Raw genomic sequence first — 17,230 nt, 5'->3', positions numbered from 1 at the left:
CACGAGAGAAAAACCACAGTAGATATGACAAAGAAAAATGCACCATATTGTAGAGCATCTCAAAGAATTTATGTTCCCACATCAGAAGTGTCAAATATCGTCAACATTGTTGTGTGTGTGAATGTGATCCACCTGATGTGGAAACAAAGAATGGTATGGGAAGTTTCCGGCAACAGGAAATGTTCTGAAACATTCTGGTGTCACGGAGTTTCAGAAGAGACAGTGGAGGATATCAGACCAATGTTTCGCAGAAACCCATGTAACTCAATTTTTCAAGAATCTAGGGAACTTGGTGTACCTTGATCAACATTGCATTATGTAGTTCACCAGGGTCTTCGTATGTGTGCTTATAAAGGACAAATTATGCAACATCTGATGCCGAATGACACACCATGCCAACAACAATCTGCTGCGGATATGGTGCAGCATACAAATATGGATTCCAGCTTCCTGGAAAGATGAGGCAACCTTTCATCTATCAGGAAGGGTTAATAGGCATAATGTTCAGATTTAGGGTTTGCAAAATCCACACATTTTCATTGAACATGTTCGAGATATCCCTAAACTACAAGTCTGGCACAGGCTAATGTATGACAGGATTGTTGGACCATTCTTCTTTGCGGAACAAACAGTGAATTTGTCAGTGTATCTGGGTATGTTGGAGCAGTTTGTTTACCCTCACATACAAGATTTGCAACCCAACATCATTTTTCAACAAGGCAGAGCTCTGCCGCATTGGTCAAAAACTGTTAGCAAGTTCCTACATAGGAAATTTCCCAATTGTTGGATCGGACATGAAGGACCCATTGCCTGGCCACCACATTCATCCGCCATTACACTGCTTGATTTCTTCATGTGGGGATTTGTGAAGGACTGCATGTATGTGACCAAAGTGGACGATATTCCTATATTGTGACATCGTATCACTAATGAGATTGCAACAATAACAAAGGAAATGTTACAAAGAACTTGACAAGAAATTGAATATAGACTCAGTATTCTTCATGCTACACAAATGGTTCACATGTAGAGGTGTACTGATGATAAATAAATTCTTTGAGATGCTCTGCAACATGGCGCATTTTTCATTGTCGTATGTACGGTGTCCTCCCCCCCTCCCCCCCCCCCCCAGCTGGCAATTAACCTAGAGAACTGTAATATCCACCTTTGGCACGACTCTCATAATTGCAAGGGGAAAAAATTACCTACAAGGGAAAAGTAGTACAGGGTTTGTGCTGATTGCAGAAAGTTAATAGCTGTAAGATTACTGGATAGCAGTTGTTCAAGGATATTTTCTGAGTATTAGTGTTTAAGAGACCCATGGTCTCTCGTGATTCATTACTGAGTAATAAAGTAATTTTGAGTTACTTGATCTTTCGCCCCAGTTACCTTGGTTTCTGTATCAAAAATTACAACATACAAAACAGAGAGATGCAACAATCATCAGACAAAATTAGTTTGATGTGGTTGCCATCATGGGGAAGGAAGAGCTCAGCACAGTGTCACTGTCCTGCTCATCAATTCCATTCTGTGAATAATACAAGAGGTGCTTAACAACCAATTCTTCACCAGTAAGCCTATCAATACTGCTGCATGTCACTTAACATATAACTAGTGCTGCCAAAAACATATTCAATGCAGAACCAAACAATGTTGAATGCAAGCTCGAGGTTGAAGATTAAAGTGGACATTACTATACCCAACAGAAAGTTCTCCAAGTGAATTTAGTGAATTAAATGAGTTATTTCCAAAGCAGGCACAGAGCACATGGTGTCTACACTTCCAATGTCATGTATACATGTACAGCACAATAAAGGTAGGAAAGTAAATGTGGATAAGGAATCAAACAAAACAGAATTATTCTGTAATGAGCCAACAGAGTTCCTGAGTACATTACAGCAGCACACTCAGAAAATAGCCTTGAACCACACAAGATGGAATTTAGATGCACCCTGTAGTTCTGACTAATGTCAGATGTACACGACAGCTATGTATTCTATACTTGACCCTCAGAACACACAAGCTCAGTAGCAGTCTGCCCACTCACCAAAAACCGCAGTAGAAGCAGATGTAGGGGTACAAGTAATACATGCTGATCGTGGGGCTCTGCTTTGGAATCAGCCGTCTCATCTTCTTCGCTGACTCCAAGGTGGACACGGGGCCCAGCCTGCCTGCCAACGATGACCCTGATGTGGATGTGGAGATGGGCACAGCGCTGAGCGCCATCTGCTTCTGCAGCAGGCTCTGTGTCGGCTGGTTGAGCCTGAGGGATAGGCAGAGCTGCTGCAATCACAACTTCACAGAAAGCTCTCCACCATAACTCATGTTTATGAGAAAAATACCATCACATCTACATTCAGTTCATGGAGTACCCACTTGTGTCCTTTTCTACTAAAATGAATTTTACGATGTTCACTCTTCTAAAGAAATAAATTATTCCAAATGTATGTCTTACTTTTTCAACAAATTCTAAAAATAGTAATTGACAAGCATTCTGGTTGGAAGGGCATCTTGAAAGAACAAAAGGCCTAACACTAAATGATGACCATCCCATATAAGCAGAATTTTTGAGCTGTGAATTGTTTCTTTGTGTCCACTGGCACATATTTGAACTGAAAGAACACTTTCCTATATGTCAAATGGCACAACATTGCTCAATTTCTTTTCAAAGCACCTTCATTGCACTTCTGCTCAAGAAATTTATTGTGATTTCAAGCAGTTGCCTCAAATAACAGTTCTGGTGTGTGTGTGTGTGTGTGTGTGTGTGTGTGTGTGAGAGAGAGAGAGAGAGAGAGAGAGAGAGAGAGAGAGAGAGAGAGAGAGAGAGAGAGAGAGTGCGAGAGAGAGAGAGAGTGCGAGAGAGAGAGAGAGAGTGCGAGAGAGAGAGTGTGCGAGAGAGAGAGAGAGAGAGAGTGTGCGAGAGAGAGAGAGAGAGAGAGAGTGCGAGAGAGAGAGAGAGAGAGAGAGAGAGAGTGCGAGAGAGAGAGAGAGAGAGAGAGAGAGAGTGCGAGAGAGAGAGAGAGAGAGAGAGAGTGCGAGAGAGAGAGAGAGAGTGCGAGAGAGAGAGTGCGAGAGAGAGAGAGAGAGTGCGAGAGAGAGAGAGAGAGAGAGAGAGTGCGAGAGAGAGAGAGAGAGAGAGAGTGCGAGAGAGAGAGAGAGAGAGAGAGAGTGCGAGAGAGAGAGAGAGAGAGAGAGAGAGTGCGAGAGAGAGAGAGTGCGAGAGAGAGAGAGTGCGAGAGAGAGAGAGAGTGCGAGAGAGAGAGAGTGCGAGAGAGAGAGAGAGAGTGCGAGAGAGAGAGAGAGTGCGAGAGAGAGAGAGAGTGCGAGAGAGGAGAGAGTGCGAGAGAGAGAGAGTGCGAGAGAGAGAGAGTGCGAGAGAGAGAGAGTGCGAGAGAGAGAGAGTGCGAGAGAGAGAGAGTGCGAGAGAGAGAGAGTGCGAGAGAGAGAGGTGCGAGAGAGAATCACACTGATAGTTTTGGTACCCCGTACACACATACGTTAGCCATTTCTGTGCAAACATAAGAAGGTTTCACTATATAATATGAGCATCTTATGCACTGAAATGTACTTATATTTTAGTACAGCTGTGCTGATTACCTTCGACATTAGCACACATTTCCTTTAGATTTTAGATGTAACCATACGACATCTATCAATGGCAATAATGTGTCAGGCCACTAACATGAACTTAACATGACTTAATAAAAGGATTTACTCACAACAAAGTAGGTCACATGTTTTAAGTGACAGTAAGTCTATCTTTACCATTCTAAGAAATGTGCTTATATTCTTCTTTCTACTTGTCATTCCTGTACAAGAAGTTGAGTTAGGTCTTAAGAGCCCCAGTCCAAACATAATTAGAATTGTCATTAAAGTACATAGCCACCCTTTGTTGCTCAATACCTCTTCATTCGCGTTCTGCTTTCCCAAGGTGAAAACAACATTTGGCACTGCTATTATATGTCTCTACTACCTTCATTAGCCTCTCGCAAGGTACAGGTTTCTGGTCCTTACATTATCAGGTTCCAAGCAAAAACTCTTCATAATTCTCAGCATTTTCCTGACTTTTAATGATATACTCTTAGGCATCTGCTGAAGATGCCCATCTGGGCATTTCAACTGACGATCTCATTGAGGAACACTTAACACTACTTTGAGCCCAAGCATGAGACTGAGGAGAAGGATAAGATGACAAACATCTTGTTAACTATCTGGGTAATGACCACGGCTTTCTCAAATAGTTCATGCATTTTCACACCCAAATTTGTTACTATAACTTCGACTTGTTTCTAAACAACACAGTGTCTTTGTCTGTTGCTTTCTAAATAGCTACTCACATCCAACTGATGATATAGCCACTCACAATCCTGCCACACTTCCCAGCAAGTGCTAGCAACATTTAAGTCACATAAAAAGTCAGAAATTCTCATGTTCAACCCTCATGTGAAGAGCGTTCCGTAAAATGAAACACTACCAACAGACTGCACCCTGTCTGTAGGTGGATGGCTAATATGGCAAGTCACTGCTCCAATTTGAATGTAAGTCATGTCATAAAGCAAGAAGTTTGAATGTAAGTCATGTCATAAAGCAAGAAGTTTGAATACTGCAATCTACTGCAATGTAGATTTACATGACTTGACCTTGACAGCTAATTATATAGGCACCGGAAAAGTGGTATGATGCACTGCCCCACCTACCCTGAGCTAATCTTGCTCTTCAGCTGGTTACTCAGTGTCCCATCCAGCAGACCACCACGAGCCACTGAGATGCGTCTCTTCAGCCCCTCTGACTTGTTGCTGCAGACCAGCACTGCTGTCGATGAGGTGGAGCTGGTCATCACCATGCTGCAACATAGCCACACTGATCTTAACGCAAGATGTTATGGCAAAATTCTGCTGCAGAGAACACAGATCCACCAGTCGAAAGTGAATGAGAAATAGAGGGAAGAGTGGTAGATGTGAGAAAGATAAAGAACAACAGATATGTACCTCAAAAAGGTGCTAGAGAAACTTATTTTGTAGCAACTAGTTTCATAGAAACATTTTGCTCGTTTATTTAATCATTTCTTTCAAAAATAGAGTGTAGTTTAGCTTGAAGTTTTCTCCCTGGTTAAAAGATGTGTTTTCTGGTGTTCAGCCTCTGAAGATGACGGCACTGGTTTAGTTGCCAAAATATAGTGCAGAAAAGTGAAACTGACCACTCAGTTGGACACCAAAAAGCACAATATCAACTACTTAATAAATGTTAAAACAAAGTAAAAGAGGACTAGAGAATCTATTGTACTTACTGCAAAAAAATTAAAGAGATTTTTACTGCCACCCCCAATGGAATAAATACTTTGCAGTACAGACCAAATAGTGACAAGAAATATCACAGAATGTGTTGCAAATACTGGTAACAAATATTACCGACTGTGACACAGAAATACTAACAATAATATTATACAATATGATACATTTATCAAGGGACATTTAAAAGTAACTCCTGTGCCAAATTTCAAAAATTAGGTAGGTATTTACAGAAAGTTTCATAGATAGTGACACATTTTATCTATTAACTGTAGGGGATAGTCACAATATGGAAGACTAATTAGCAGATAATTAAGAGATTATTTTACATATTTATTAATATGTATCAATATAAATGTGTTATGGTTTGAAACACTTTTGTACTCTTGCTAGGGTGCTGTACGTTTTCTTTTGTTATGTGGTAGGATGCTGTTACATGAAGATTCATCCATAATGGCATGAAAATAACTGTAATACACTGATTTGATAATTGCCATATTTCTATAAGAGCAAACAAGACTTGTAGCAACTAATCATTGATATTAGGGTATCCTTTCCTTTCCTTTCTACAGGAAAGTACCAATTTACAGGTAATTAGTCTTTGTATCCTTTGGCCTCTGAGCAGGGAAGGAATATTTTTTTCCTTGCTTAGTGCTGTACCAATTTTCTGGTTGGAATTTTGCTAAGATAGGAGGGACTACCAGAAATAGTAATGGTATTTTATTTATTTATTCATCTGATGTTCCAGTGATCCATGTTGTGAATATACCACAGGATACTGAACATGTCCATTTTACAAGTCTGTTGTGGTTACATTCTAGTTAATATTAAAGAAAGTACATATTAGAGAAAATTAATGTATTAGAGAACAGTACATATGTTTACAATAATAGAAAGTCACACAAAAGAATGATCTGGAAACAAATCGTAGGGTTACAGCTATTCAGTAATACACACTGTTGTTCAGGAATTTCTCTGTGATGTAAAATGACTTGCAAAAGGATTTTTTTTTTTTTTTTTTTTTTTTTAACAGGAGCTCATCATTCATGAAGCAATTTGTGAAAGGAAGACATTAAAAATCTTACAGCCACTGAAATAGACCCCTTCAGTACTATATTCCATTTCGTATGGTCATAGCGGATATCATCTTTCCTTTTACTTTCGTGACTATGAGACACATCATTAGATTTTTAGCATAAGTTGCAGGATACTGTCTCTGACAGAGTTTCAAGATACTGTTTGTAAAACAAAAAGAAAACTGCATCTGTCAATCCGAAACATTTCTGATGTTGATGCCAATGCACATTACAAGAAATACTGCAAAATATTCAAGACTGTAATATGGACATCAAAGCAAATATATTACAAGGAAAAGATAGTCATATCACATAACAAAATAAAAACAATATGGAATATAGTGAAAGAGAAGGTCGGTAGAACCAGACATGAAGAGGGGCAAGTAGCATTAAGAGTAAATGATACACTGGTGATATATATGTACAGTGTTACAGAACTTTTTAACAAACATTTAGTAACTGTTACTGAAAAGATGGGGTTGTCAGGTTTTGTAGATGGTACCATGGGATACCTCAGACTACACATTTCAAGTAACTTCCATAATATGAATTGGCCGCTAACTACCCCAGCAGAAGTAATGTCCATCATAAAATCTTTAAAATCTAAAACATCTAGAGGGTATGATGAAATTTCAACAAAGATAATTGAAGAATGCTGAGAAATAGTGCTAAATTTCAGTCCAATTCCACTTTTGCCAGCATTCTCAAAAATTTTAGATAAGGTAATGTACAATCACCTATAAAACATTCTTATCGCAAATAAAACTGTCAAAATCGCAGTTTGGATTTCTAAAGGGTTCTGATATTGACAAGGTTATCTACACTTAAAGTAAAAATGTACTTAATTAAAGACAAAAAATTGCAGGCCACTGATATATTTTGTGATCTGCCAGAGGCATCTAACTGTGTAAATCACAATATCCCTTTAAGTAAATTATAATACTATAGTGTAACAGGAAATGCTGCAAAATGGTTCAAATTTTATATCTCTGGCAGGAAACAAAGGGTATTATTAGGAAAGAGACATTTATTAAGCTATCAGGCATCATCCAACTGGGAACTAATTACATGTGGGATCCCACAAAATTCCATCTTAGGGCTCTTACTTTTCCTATATATCAATGACCTTTCATCAATAACATTACCAGATGCCAAGTTTGTTTTATTTGCTGATGATAAAAAATTGCAATAAATAGCAAATCAAGAATAGTCTTAGAGATCAGCTAATAAAATATTTGTGGACATTAATCATTGGTTCCTAGGCAATTCTATGTCACTAAACTTTGAAAAAACACACTACATACAATTCAGAACCTGTAAGGGATGTCTCAGGAGTATATGCTTAACATATGATGACAAGCAGATAGAAGATGTGGACAGTGTTTAATTCTTGGGGTTACAGCTTGATAATCAATTCAACTTGGAGGAGCACACCACAGAACTGCTGAAGCATCTTAACAAATCTCTATTTGGAATGTGAATTTTGTCAAGACACATGGGACAAAAAAATTAAAAAGCTAACATACTATGCTTACTTTCACTCCATGATGTTATGTGTGATTATTTTTTGGGATAATTCATCATGCTAAAGTTTTCAGGGCAGAAAAACATGCAATAAGAGTTATAAGTGGTGTGAACTGAAGAACATCCTGCAGAGGCTTGTTTAGGGAACTAGGGATACTAATTACTGCTTCCCAATATATATATTCCTTAATGAAATTTGTCATTAAAAATACGTCATTTTTTCAAAACAACAGCTCTGTTCATGGAATCAATAATAGAAATAATAATAATCTTCACAAGGATTAAAAGTCACTTACTCATGTACAAAAAGGTGTGCATTATTCAGAAACACACATTTTCAATAACTTGTCAGCAGCCATAAAAAAATAACAACCATTCAAATCTAACTTTTGCACCATTTCAGTGCAGTATTGTGTTCATTGGAAATAAGTATTATAGTATTTCTGTTATATGTTTATTACCTTATAAATGAATAAACAAACTTTTTTTTATTTTAAGGCGACCGTTCCCTGGTTCAGGTCGATTTTCGGTTTTCATCATATTTTGATAGATTAAGGTTTTATTTAAGTACTCTGTAAGGATTTTGTTAGAACTTAGTTTTTTTTTTAACATTTAAAGTGAATCTTACTACCACATGTGTTTATGCAGCATGCCCACTTTTCTGCACATATTTTAGATCTTTATATCCAATACATTGCATGTTAGGGATTTTCTTCCACTCCTGAGAGCGTTGGCTACCCTTGAAAGTCAACGGTCAGTATTCTTTTCTTTCTGTTGTATGTAAACAACACTTTCAAACACATGGTTACTTTTTCAAGTGTGATTGCAATTAGTTGTTATACTTACGTTTGCAGTGCTTCTTTACATGTGTTTTGTTGTGTTTATTGAAGATGACACGTAAAGGCATTTTCAAAGAATGACAATTTAGAGGAAACATGTTTGGAAAGCTTTCTGTACAAGAGGTTATGTTGCCTGGCAACAATGTTTGTAATTGTAATTCTTCAAGAAGTGCATCATCAAAGAAGCTATGACCATTTCAAGAGTGTTACAATGAATTTACTGTAAGTGACAAGGGGTGCAGTAATATTATTATAAATTTGAGATTATTATCAGATGTAATTTCCAAATTTGTACTATGTAGACAGAGTGGTGAGTCACAGAGTTTGAAAATTTGTCAGAGTGCCAGTGGGAGGAAAGGCCTAGCAATTGCTTTGGATTTAATTTGCACTAAATGCTCACCTGTGACTTCATTTATGAGTTCTTCAAAACTGGATGCAAGTGGCCCTTATGAAATCAATACTAGATTAGTTTATGCCTTACGATCCATTGGCAAGGGCATGGCTGCACTGAGAACATTTTGTTCAGTGATGAACTTACATCAACCACATTAGAGAAAGCTGTATGGGAGGTCAGTGACGAAAGCATGACACTGGCTGCTAGGGAAGTAGTGGAAGAAACTGATGGATGTTCGGATATTGCATTTGTGCTTGATGAAAGTTGGCAGAAAAGAGGACATACTTCTCTGAATGGAGTAGTGACTGCCATGAGTGGAGACACCGGTAAAGTGTTAGATGTGGAGATAGTGTGTAAATAGTGCAAAAGTTGTAAAATCAATGAACATAAAGAACACAACTTTGTGGCTATTTTTAGAGGAACAGGTGATGGTCTGGAAATTCATGGAGATTAACAAATATTTCATCACTCTGTAGAAACAAGAAGTGTATGGTACACCAAATATATGGGTGATTGTAACAGTAAGGCATACAACAATGTGGTGAACTCCAAGCCATGTGGAGATGCCATTATTAGCAAAATAGAATGTGTAGGCCAGTTAAAAAACGTTTGAGAACATGGCTGAGAAAACTAACTGTTGATATGAGAGGAAAGAAACTACAAGATGGAAAATTTTTGACAAGACAAGGTCGGTTAACTAAAACTGAAATAGAAAACTTTAAGGTATACTAAGGGCAGCCAATTAGGAGAAATAAAGAAAACCTGGAGGCAATGAAGAGAGATGTTTGGGCCATATTCTTCGATAAGTCCTCTACTGATGATAAGCCACGCCAAGGATTGTGTCCATCAGGAGGAAATTCATGGTGCAAATACAATGGGGCTCAGGCAACTGGGGAATCTTATTCTCACCAGCATTCTCCAGCTGCTGCTGTTATTACAGCTTCAAACCTGTTTTCAGAGACTTGGCTCATCCTGACGTTCTAAGGAAATGTCTGCATGGGCAGAAACAGAACGCAAATGAATGTTTCAACAGCATAATTTGGAACAGCCTTCTTAAACTGTATTTGTAGGCATGTGTAGAATGAAACTAGGAGTTCATGATGCTGCTATTACAATCAATTGTGGTAATATTGGAAAGTGTCGGGTACTAAGAAACCTGGGAATTAATCCCGGTTGAAATATGATCACTGGGCTGCACCGTTGCAATAAAATGAGGATAGCCGAGGCAGACAGGTCTGCATCTAATACGACCAAGAAAGCAGGCCAAAGAAGGGCATCGTATGCTGCAGGATAGTTGTAATTAACTGTAAGTAACAAATTTCAAAAGTTTTTTTTTTAAATCAATTCCCGCAAACTAAAATTTTCAGTACATATGCCCCATTATATCAGAAACTATCATAGATAAATGAATGAAATTTTCAGAGCCTCTGCATAACATAAAAAGCCACCTCTGGTATTACATTAATCAATATTCCCCCATTAGGAAGTTCATGAAAACATATTTTCTGCAGAAAAACTTAATAATTTTTGTTAAAAAATTTAAAAAGTATTTCTTAAAAACTATAAAATGCATGAAGTAGATTTTAGTACAGCTGACTATCAGCATCATGCAGCATACAGTAAAAATATTAAGGTCCTGCATCAAATAGTTTTTTCAGAAATGGGACAAATTCTTGCCTAAATTAACATAGGTTAGATAGGGAAAGTGCGGTCCCCTTAAATTCAGCGCATTACTGTGATCTTAATAAATGAGTGTTGTAAAATCATTCTTTCAAATAGTTTTCATAAAAAAGATGCTAATTCCACTTGGGACCTGTGGAAAGTACATTAGCTTATTTGTTTTAGTTGTAAATATTTGTCATGTATTATCGTTTTTCTAACATGTTCTACATCCTGGAGTATCTCCTCACTACAGATCAACTGGAATGAAAGTATATCTAATCTAATCTGACCAACATAGCTTGCTATCAGGATGTAAATCCAGGTATTTTGATGTATCTACCCCTATTATCTGCTAGTCACCTAGTTTTTCTTGTATTTCTTGATCTTCTGTGGTTGAACAAAGTTTATTTTACTGTAGTTAAAAGAATCACCACTTCACAAGTTTGCAGCATCCCTAAAAACCATATTAGCTTACACTGCAACTATATCTAATGAATTATCGAAGTATTGTAAATATTGTTATCAAAATGGCAACTTTACAATACTCAGTGCAATGAGGTATCTCTCTCTCTCTCTCTCTCTCTCTCTCTCTCTCTCTCTCTCTCTCTCTCTCTCTCTCTCTCACACACACACACACACACACACACACACACACACACACACACACACACACACACACACACATATTAAAAACAAAGATTCCAAGACTTACCAAGCAGGAAAGCGCCGGCAGACAGGCACATGAACAAAACACACAAACACACACACAGAATTACGAGCTTTCGCAACTGGCAGTTGCTTCGTCAGGAAGGAAGGAAGGAGAGGGAAAAATGAAAGGGTGTGGGTTTTAAGGGAGAGGGTAAGGAGTCATTCCAATCCCGGGAGCGGAAAGACTTCCCTTAGGGGAAAAAAAGGACAGGTGTACACTCACACACACACACACACACACATATCCATCCGCACATACACAGACACAAATGTACCTAGGTACGTAGCACTGTGTAAAAGTATCTAATGCCTGAAACAGTCAGACACTTCTTAGGTCACAAAATATTTCAATGAACTGCATTTTTTGTTGATTGACTACAAAACAATGGCAGCAAGGTAAATATTGCATTTTCTGTTGAAAATCCTGTCCAGAATCCAAACCGACTTTATGGTCACAAAGACTTATAAGAAACTGCGTACATTCACTTGTATTTTATGAATACTTTTACCGTGAATAGCCACACTTGGTTGGTTTTGGGATCTATGTGTGAGGTCTCAGAAATATTGCAAGCTGTTTTGAATTGTTGTTAGATGTGACTTCTGGCAGATGTTTTTCACATTCACTTGTCCTTTTAAAATAACCTTGCAACTGACATTGCTGAACTTGCAGTAGTAATGAACTTAACATATTAGCTGAGGTTGCATTTCCCTTATAGTGGAATAAATATACAGGGTGTACATAAAATCTCAGAAAACTTTCAATTATTTATTGCACAAGAACCAAACATTGTACAGATATCATAGATATGTCACTTTGCAGACACACCCTGAAAGTTTTTATTCGTGTATACACCACAGTGTAATTTGGTAATTTGCTGATAGTCCGCTCTAGTCACAAACATGGCAAAGTTAGGTGCATAGTGAGCTTTCTGAGTGTTGGAGTTCGACAAAAACAAGTGTGCTACAGCTGTTCAATGGATGTTTAGAACCAACTACAGCATGAAGCCACCAACAAGGAAGGCCATTTACCACTGGCACAATAAATTTGTTGCAACGGGTTGCTTGTGCCTGGCAAAGAGAAACAGTTGTCCCAGTGTGAGTGAAGTGAATGTGGACCACATATGAGAGACATTCATAAAGAGCCCAAAGAAACTGGTGCATCGTGCATCCCATGAAGATGAAATGGCTCCAATGACAGAGTGGAAAGTCCTCCATCAGAAGCTGTCTATGAAACTATTTAAATTGGAGCTAGTGCAGAAGCTCAATGACGACAACAAAGACAAGCGTTTCGAGTTTTGTTCACAGTTGCAACAACTGAATGAGGATAGGGATGGCATTGTTGATAGCTTAATTTTTAGCAATGAAGCCACTTTTCATACTAATGGGAAAGTGAACAGACATAACTGTCAAACCTGGGGTACAAAGCATCCACACAAATGCACTGAATTTGAGTGTGATTCCCCAAAGGTATATGATTTTTGTGCCTAGTCACATCAAAAACTGTATGGGCCATTCTTCTTTGCCAAGAGCACTGTCACTGGATATTACTACTTGGAAATGTTGCAGCAATGTCTGATGCCTCAAATGCAATCGGATTCTCCATTTATCTTTCAGCAGGATGAGGGTCCACCCCATTTTCATCGTGAAGTTCGTGGGTACTTGAACACGGAGCTGCCACATTGATGGATCAGTCGTACTACAGAAGGGTACAGCTGTTTCATGAAATGGCCTCCCTGATCAACAGATCTCATTCTGTGTGACTTTTTTCTGTGGAGACACATTAATGATCTGGTGTATGTACTGCCTCTACCACGTGATATAGCAGAGCTCCGGGAGAGAATATGGGAAGGGACTGCCACACTTTACTATGCCATGCTGGGATGGGTATGGCAAGAATTCGATTACCGTATTAATGTCTGCCAGGTCAGTTCGCATAACTAACGTCTAAAAAAAAAAACCACCTTTCAGAGTTTCTCTTCAAAATGCAATATGTGAGGAGGACTCGGGGAAGATCACCGAGGCCTTTCCCTGGAAATGCAAAATTTGCAGCAAGAATAATGTAATGGAGGAGCAGGAAGGGAAGACCCATGCCACAGGCACACCTGGATCAAGTTAGGAGACAGCTAATGAGGATGGGGGAAGGTGGAAGTGAGGAGAAATGGTTGGCAACTGGCAGTTAGTTGGAGTGCTTACCAAGATGAGGACATGTCTGACAGTTTTCTGTGGCTACCAGCAACAGGTTTCAGCTGCCAGAGCTGAGGGGAAAGCCACCTCCAGATAATGTAAGAGTACAGTATAAGCAGTACATTCGGCCCTTGGTTAGGAAAACTTGGAATAACACTAATTTTAGGAAGAAGATAGTATTGCTGCAATTTAGCAGTCATGGCAGAAGTGTAGGCCCTTTATTTCAGAAATTAGGGGAGGAGTACCACATCACCAGCAGTTTCAAGCCAAGTGCTGAGCTGGATCAGGTGGTTATGGATTTATGGTCTCTGTGTAAGGATTTCACAAAAGAGGATCAGGTAGTGACAGTGTATGGAGCAGGGAACATTCTGGACAAGAATAGGACATACTACATAAATGGTGAAGTTAGCTGAAGTAACTCATGACACCAATTTGAGCATGGCAGGGCTATTCCAGTGTCAAAGTCTGTATCAGTGCTGTACATGTCAATGCAGAACTGGAAATTGTGCTGATGACTGCTGGTGGGGCACCATCGCAGTGTACTTATGTGGACTACTGGGAGATGAGGCTACACTGAGCATGATCTGTGCCTCAATAATTTTGGGAAAGGGTGGTTGGTGGAGTTGATTAGTGAGAGTATAGTGAGTGGGTGTGGGGCCACACATGGTCAAATACACTAAGACAGAAAAACTGAAGCACCATGAAGCAGTTACCTGAATGGGTTAGAAATCTGTGGATGTGATGTGCATGTACAAACAAAATCTTACAGTTTCTGAAAAACTGGCCTATTTACTCAAAAGAAAGAGCTCCACAAACGGAGCAAGTCAGGAACTCATTGGTCCACCTCTGGCCCTTGTGCAAGCAGTTATTCGGCTTCACATTGACTGATAAGAATTCTTGGATGTCCACCGAAGGATATCATGCCAAATTGTGTGCAATTGACACGGTAGATTGTCAAAATCCTGGTATAGTTGGAGAGATCTACCCATAATGCTTTAACAGTTGTAAACTGGGGACAGATCCAGCTACCTTGCTGGCCAAAGTAGGGTTTGGTAAGCACAAAAACAAGTAGTAGAAACTCTTGCCGAAATGTAAGTGTGGTGTGGCTTTCCATGTAGAGCAACAAAATGGGGCATAGAATATTGTCAAATTACCACTATTCTCTCATTGTGCTCCAGATGACAACCAAAGGAGTTAAGCTATAAGACGAAATGGCATCCTAGACCATAACTGCAGTTGTGGGGCTGTACTGGCGGATGGCAGTCAGGTTAGTATCCCACTGCTGTTTGGGGTTTCACCAGACATCTTCGGCCTGGAATCTCATTCAGTGGAGTACAATTGTCTTCAGTGATGCGTTCCACTTTGAACTGAGCCCCAGTCACCAGCAAAGAAGTGTCTGGAGACATGCCAGAGTGGAACCTCAATGTTGCCTGCTGTACATCCCAAAAACCACTAGCGATAGTATGAGATGATATTTCTTTTACAGCAAGACCCATTTGCTTCTCATCTGCAGCAACCTTACAGTGCCACAGTGTACTGACAATATTCTATACCCCGTTTTGTTGCTCTTCACAGCAAGCCATCCAGAGTTTACGTTTCAACAAGATAATGCCTACCCATACATGGGGAGAGTTTCTACTTCTTATCTCCACATTGGCAAGCCCCGCTTTGGCCAGCTGGGTCACACAATCTCTCCCCAGTTCAGAACTTTTGGAGCATTGAGGGTAGGGACCATCAACCCTTTCAGGATTTAGATGATCTAGTGTGCCAACTGGACACAATATGGCATGATATCCTTCATGGGGACTTCTAACAACACCAATCAGTGCCAAACAAGCTACTTGCACAAGGACCACAGATGGATCAATTTTTTACTTACTTACTCGGCTTGTGGAGCTCTTTCTCTTGAATAAATAATTTAATTTCTCTGAAATTGTGCTCATTCGTTTGTTTGTACATGTACAAAACATCTACTGATTTCCATTCCATACAGATTATTCCATCATGGTGAATTTTTTTTTGTCTAAAAGTGTATCAGTTGTCATGGGTAAGAGAAATAGGGATTCTTTTAGGATAAATCATGACAACAGGCTCCTCTCTCTTATAAGGGTCTCAACCAGCTTAGAGACTTCTCCACTGTGTAGGAAAAAGAATGTGATACACTGGAGTGTGCAAGTGCCAAAGAAATTTGCCCGAAATTATCTATTATTCATCAATATGTGCATGGCATTAAAAATAATGTACAGCAGCTTGATGTTGAATTACAGTCTTTCAGCAACATGGTAGTGCACACTGGTGCAGAGATGATGAATTGCTGCACATTGTGCTATCATATGACTGTGCAAGTTGCTACTGTAGGTCTAACTATTTTGAATAGTTAGCTACTAAGGGAACAAAGCTAAATGCCAACAAGAAGCTAATCATCCTGGATGTTTACCACTCACCTAATGGTAATGTGGACACTTTCTTCAACAAATTAATTTAAGTCCTGGAAGGGGTATCAGCCCCAAAACTAATATAATAATATTTGGACACAAAACTATTAACACAGGTGTTGAGGCTGAAATTAATAATAATTTCCTACACATTTTGAGCACTTTTTATGTGGCACAAAGGGGGAACACTGTTACAAGTTTTTCAGAAAGTTCAGTTTCAATTTCAGACCACATCCTTATGAGCACAGACAGAGAAAGTAAAGTTTTATACAAGATTTTGGCATTTTGGATGATTACTGCCAGATAATAAAGCTAAAGGCAAACTCAGGGAAACCTGTGGAACTGCAAGCCCATAAGATGATTTTCTCGGCACTGGCAAATCAAACCTCGGATGAAGTGTATATGGAAAGCAATTTAGTTGCTAAATAGTCTACATTTTTTACGTTTCTTGCATTAACACAAATATCATTGCAAGATAACCTGGAATGAACAAAGATTAATAAAAACTAAAAAAAACAATCCTGACACACATTATTTTCTGTAAACCCTTAGAAAAACTCTTGAGTAGTAAGACTGGCTGATAGTTAGCAGTACCTTCCTTATCTCCCTTCTTCTACAATGTTTTATTTAACAACTGCGTACTTCAGTCCTTGAGGTACTATTTACTGTTCTGACTGATACATCAAAAATATGGCAAAGGATTTTACTTGCATGGCTGTTGCAGTATTTAATAATTTACTAGATATGTTGGCAACTCCAGAATAGTTCTTTCAATTTCCTGTATAGTGACTTCTTACATGAACCTGTTTTACTGCGCCAGGTACACTGGGTTGCAGAAAATTTATGCCTTATTTACAGAGCCTCCCAATCATGGCTGCTGTTACTGTTAACAAATATTTGTTGAATATATCAGAAACTTTTCTTGGATCACTAACAAGACAATCCTTGTATTTTACTGGCAGTTCTCCCCATTTTATTCTTTATAAAATTCCTGTTAGTTTTTACTTAATTGTTTAAGTTCCCAATTTCTGCCTTCAAGAAATGATCAATGCCTGTATAGGCCTGCTGAGAAATTTACTGCACAGACTACAACACCAAATATTACTGGGATTTTTGGATA

At 38.8% G+C, this 17,230-nt stretch overlaps 1 protein-coding gene across 5 annotated transcripts in view; it reads right to left on the bottom strand.

Moving 5' to 3' along the window:
• LOC126295302 (uncharacterized) overlaps positions 1 to 17,230 on the bottom strand; it is a 217,997-nt gene that overhangs the window by 123,036 nt on the left and 77,731 nt on the right. For 4 of the 5 annotated variants that reach the window (XM_049987741.1, XM_049987740.1, XM_049987743.1 and 1 more), the window contains 2 exons: positions 4,698 to 4,844; positions 2,048 to 2,263 (listed from right to left, as the gene is read on the bottom strand). In XM_049987741.1, the coding sequence (XP_049843698.1) occupies positions 2,048 to 2,263; positions 4,698 to 4,844 (363 nt within the window). The remainder of the gene's footprint in view (positions 1 to 2,047; positions 2,264 to 4,697; positions 4,845 to 17,230) is intronic. The other variant, XM_049987745.1, reaches the window with a different exon arrangement.

Source organism: Schistocerca gregaria, chromosome 11 (assembly GCF_023897955.1).
Source record: "Schistocerca gregaria isolate iqSchGreg1 chromosome 11, iqSchGreg1.2, whole genome shotgun sequence".
In the NCBI taxonomy this organism is placed as follows: domain Eukaryota; kingdom Metazoa; phylum Arthropoda; class Insecta; order Orthoptera; family Acrididae; genus Schistocerca; species Schistocerca gregaria.
The sequence above is the reverse complement of the archived record's forward strand: the minus strand, read 5'-3'. Positions and strand labels throughout refer to the sequence as shown.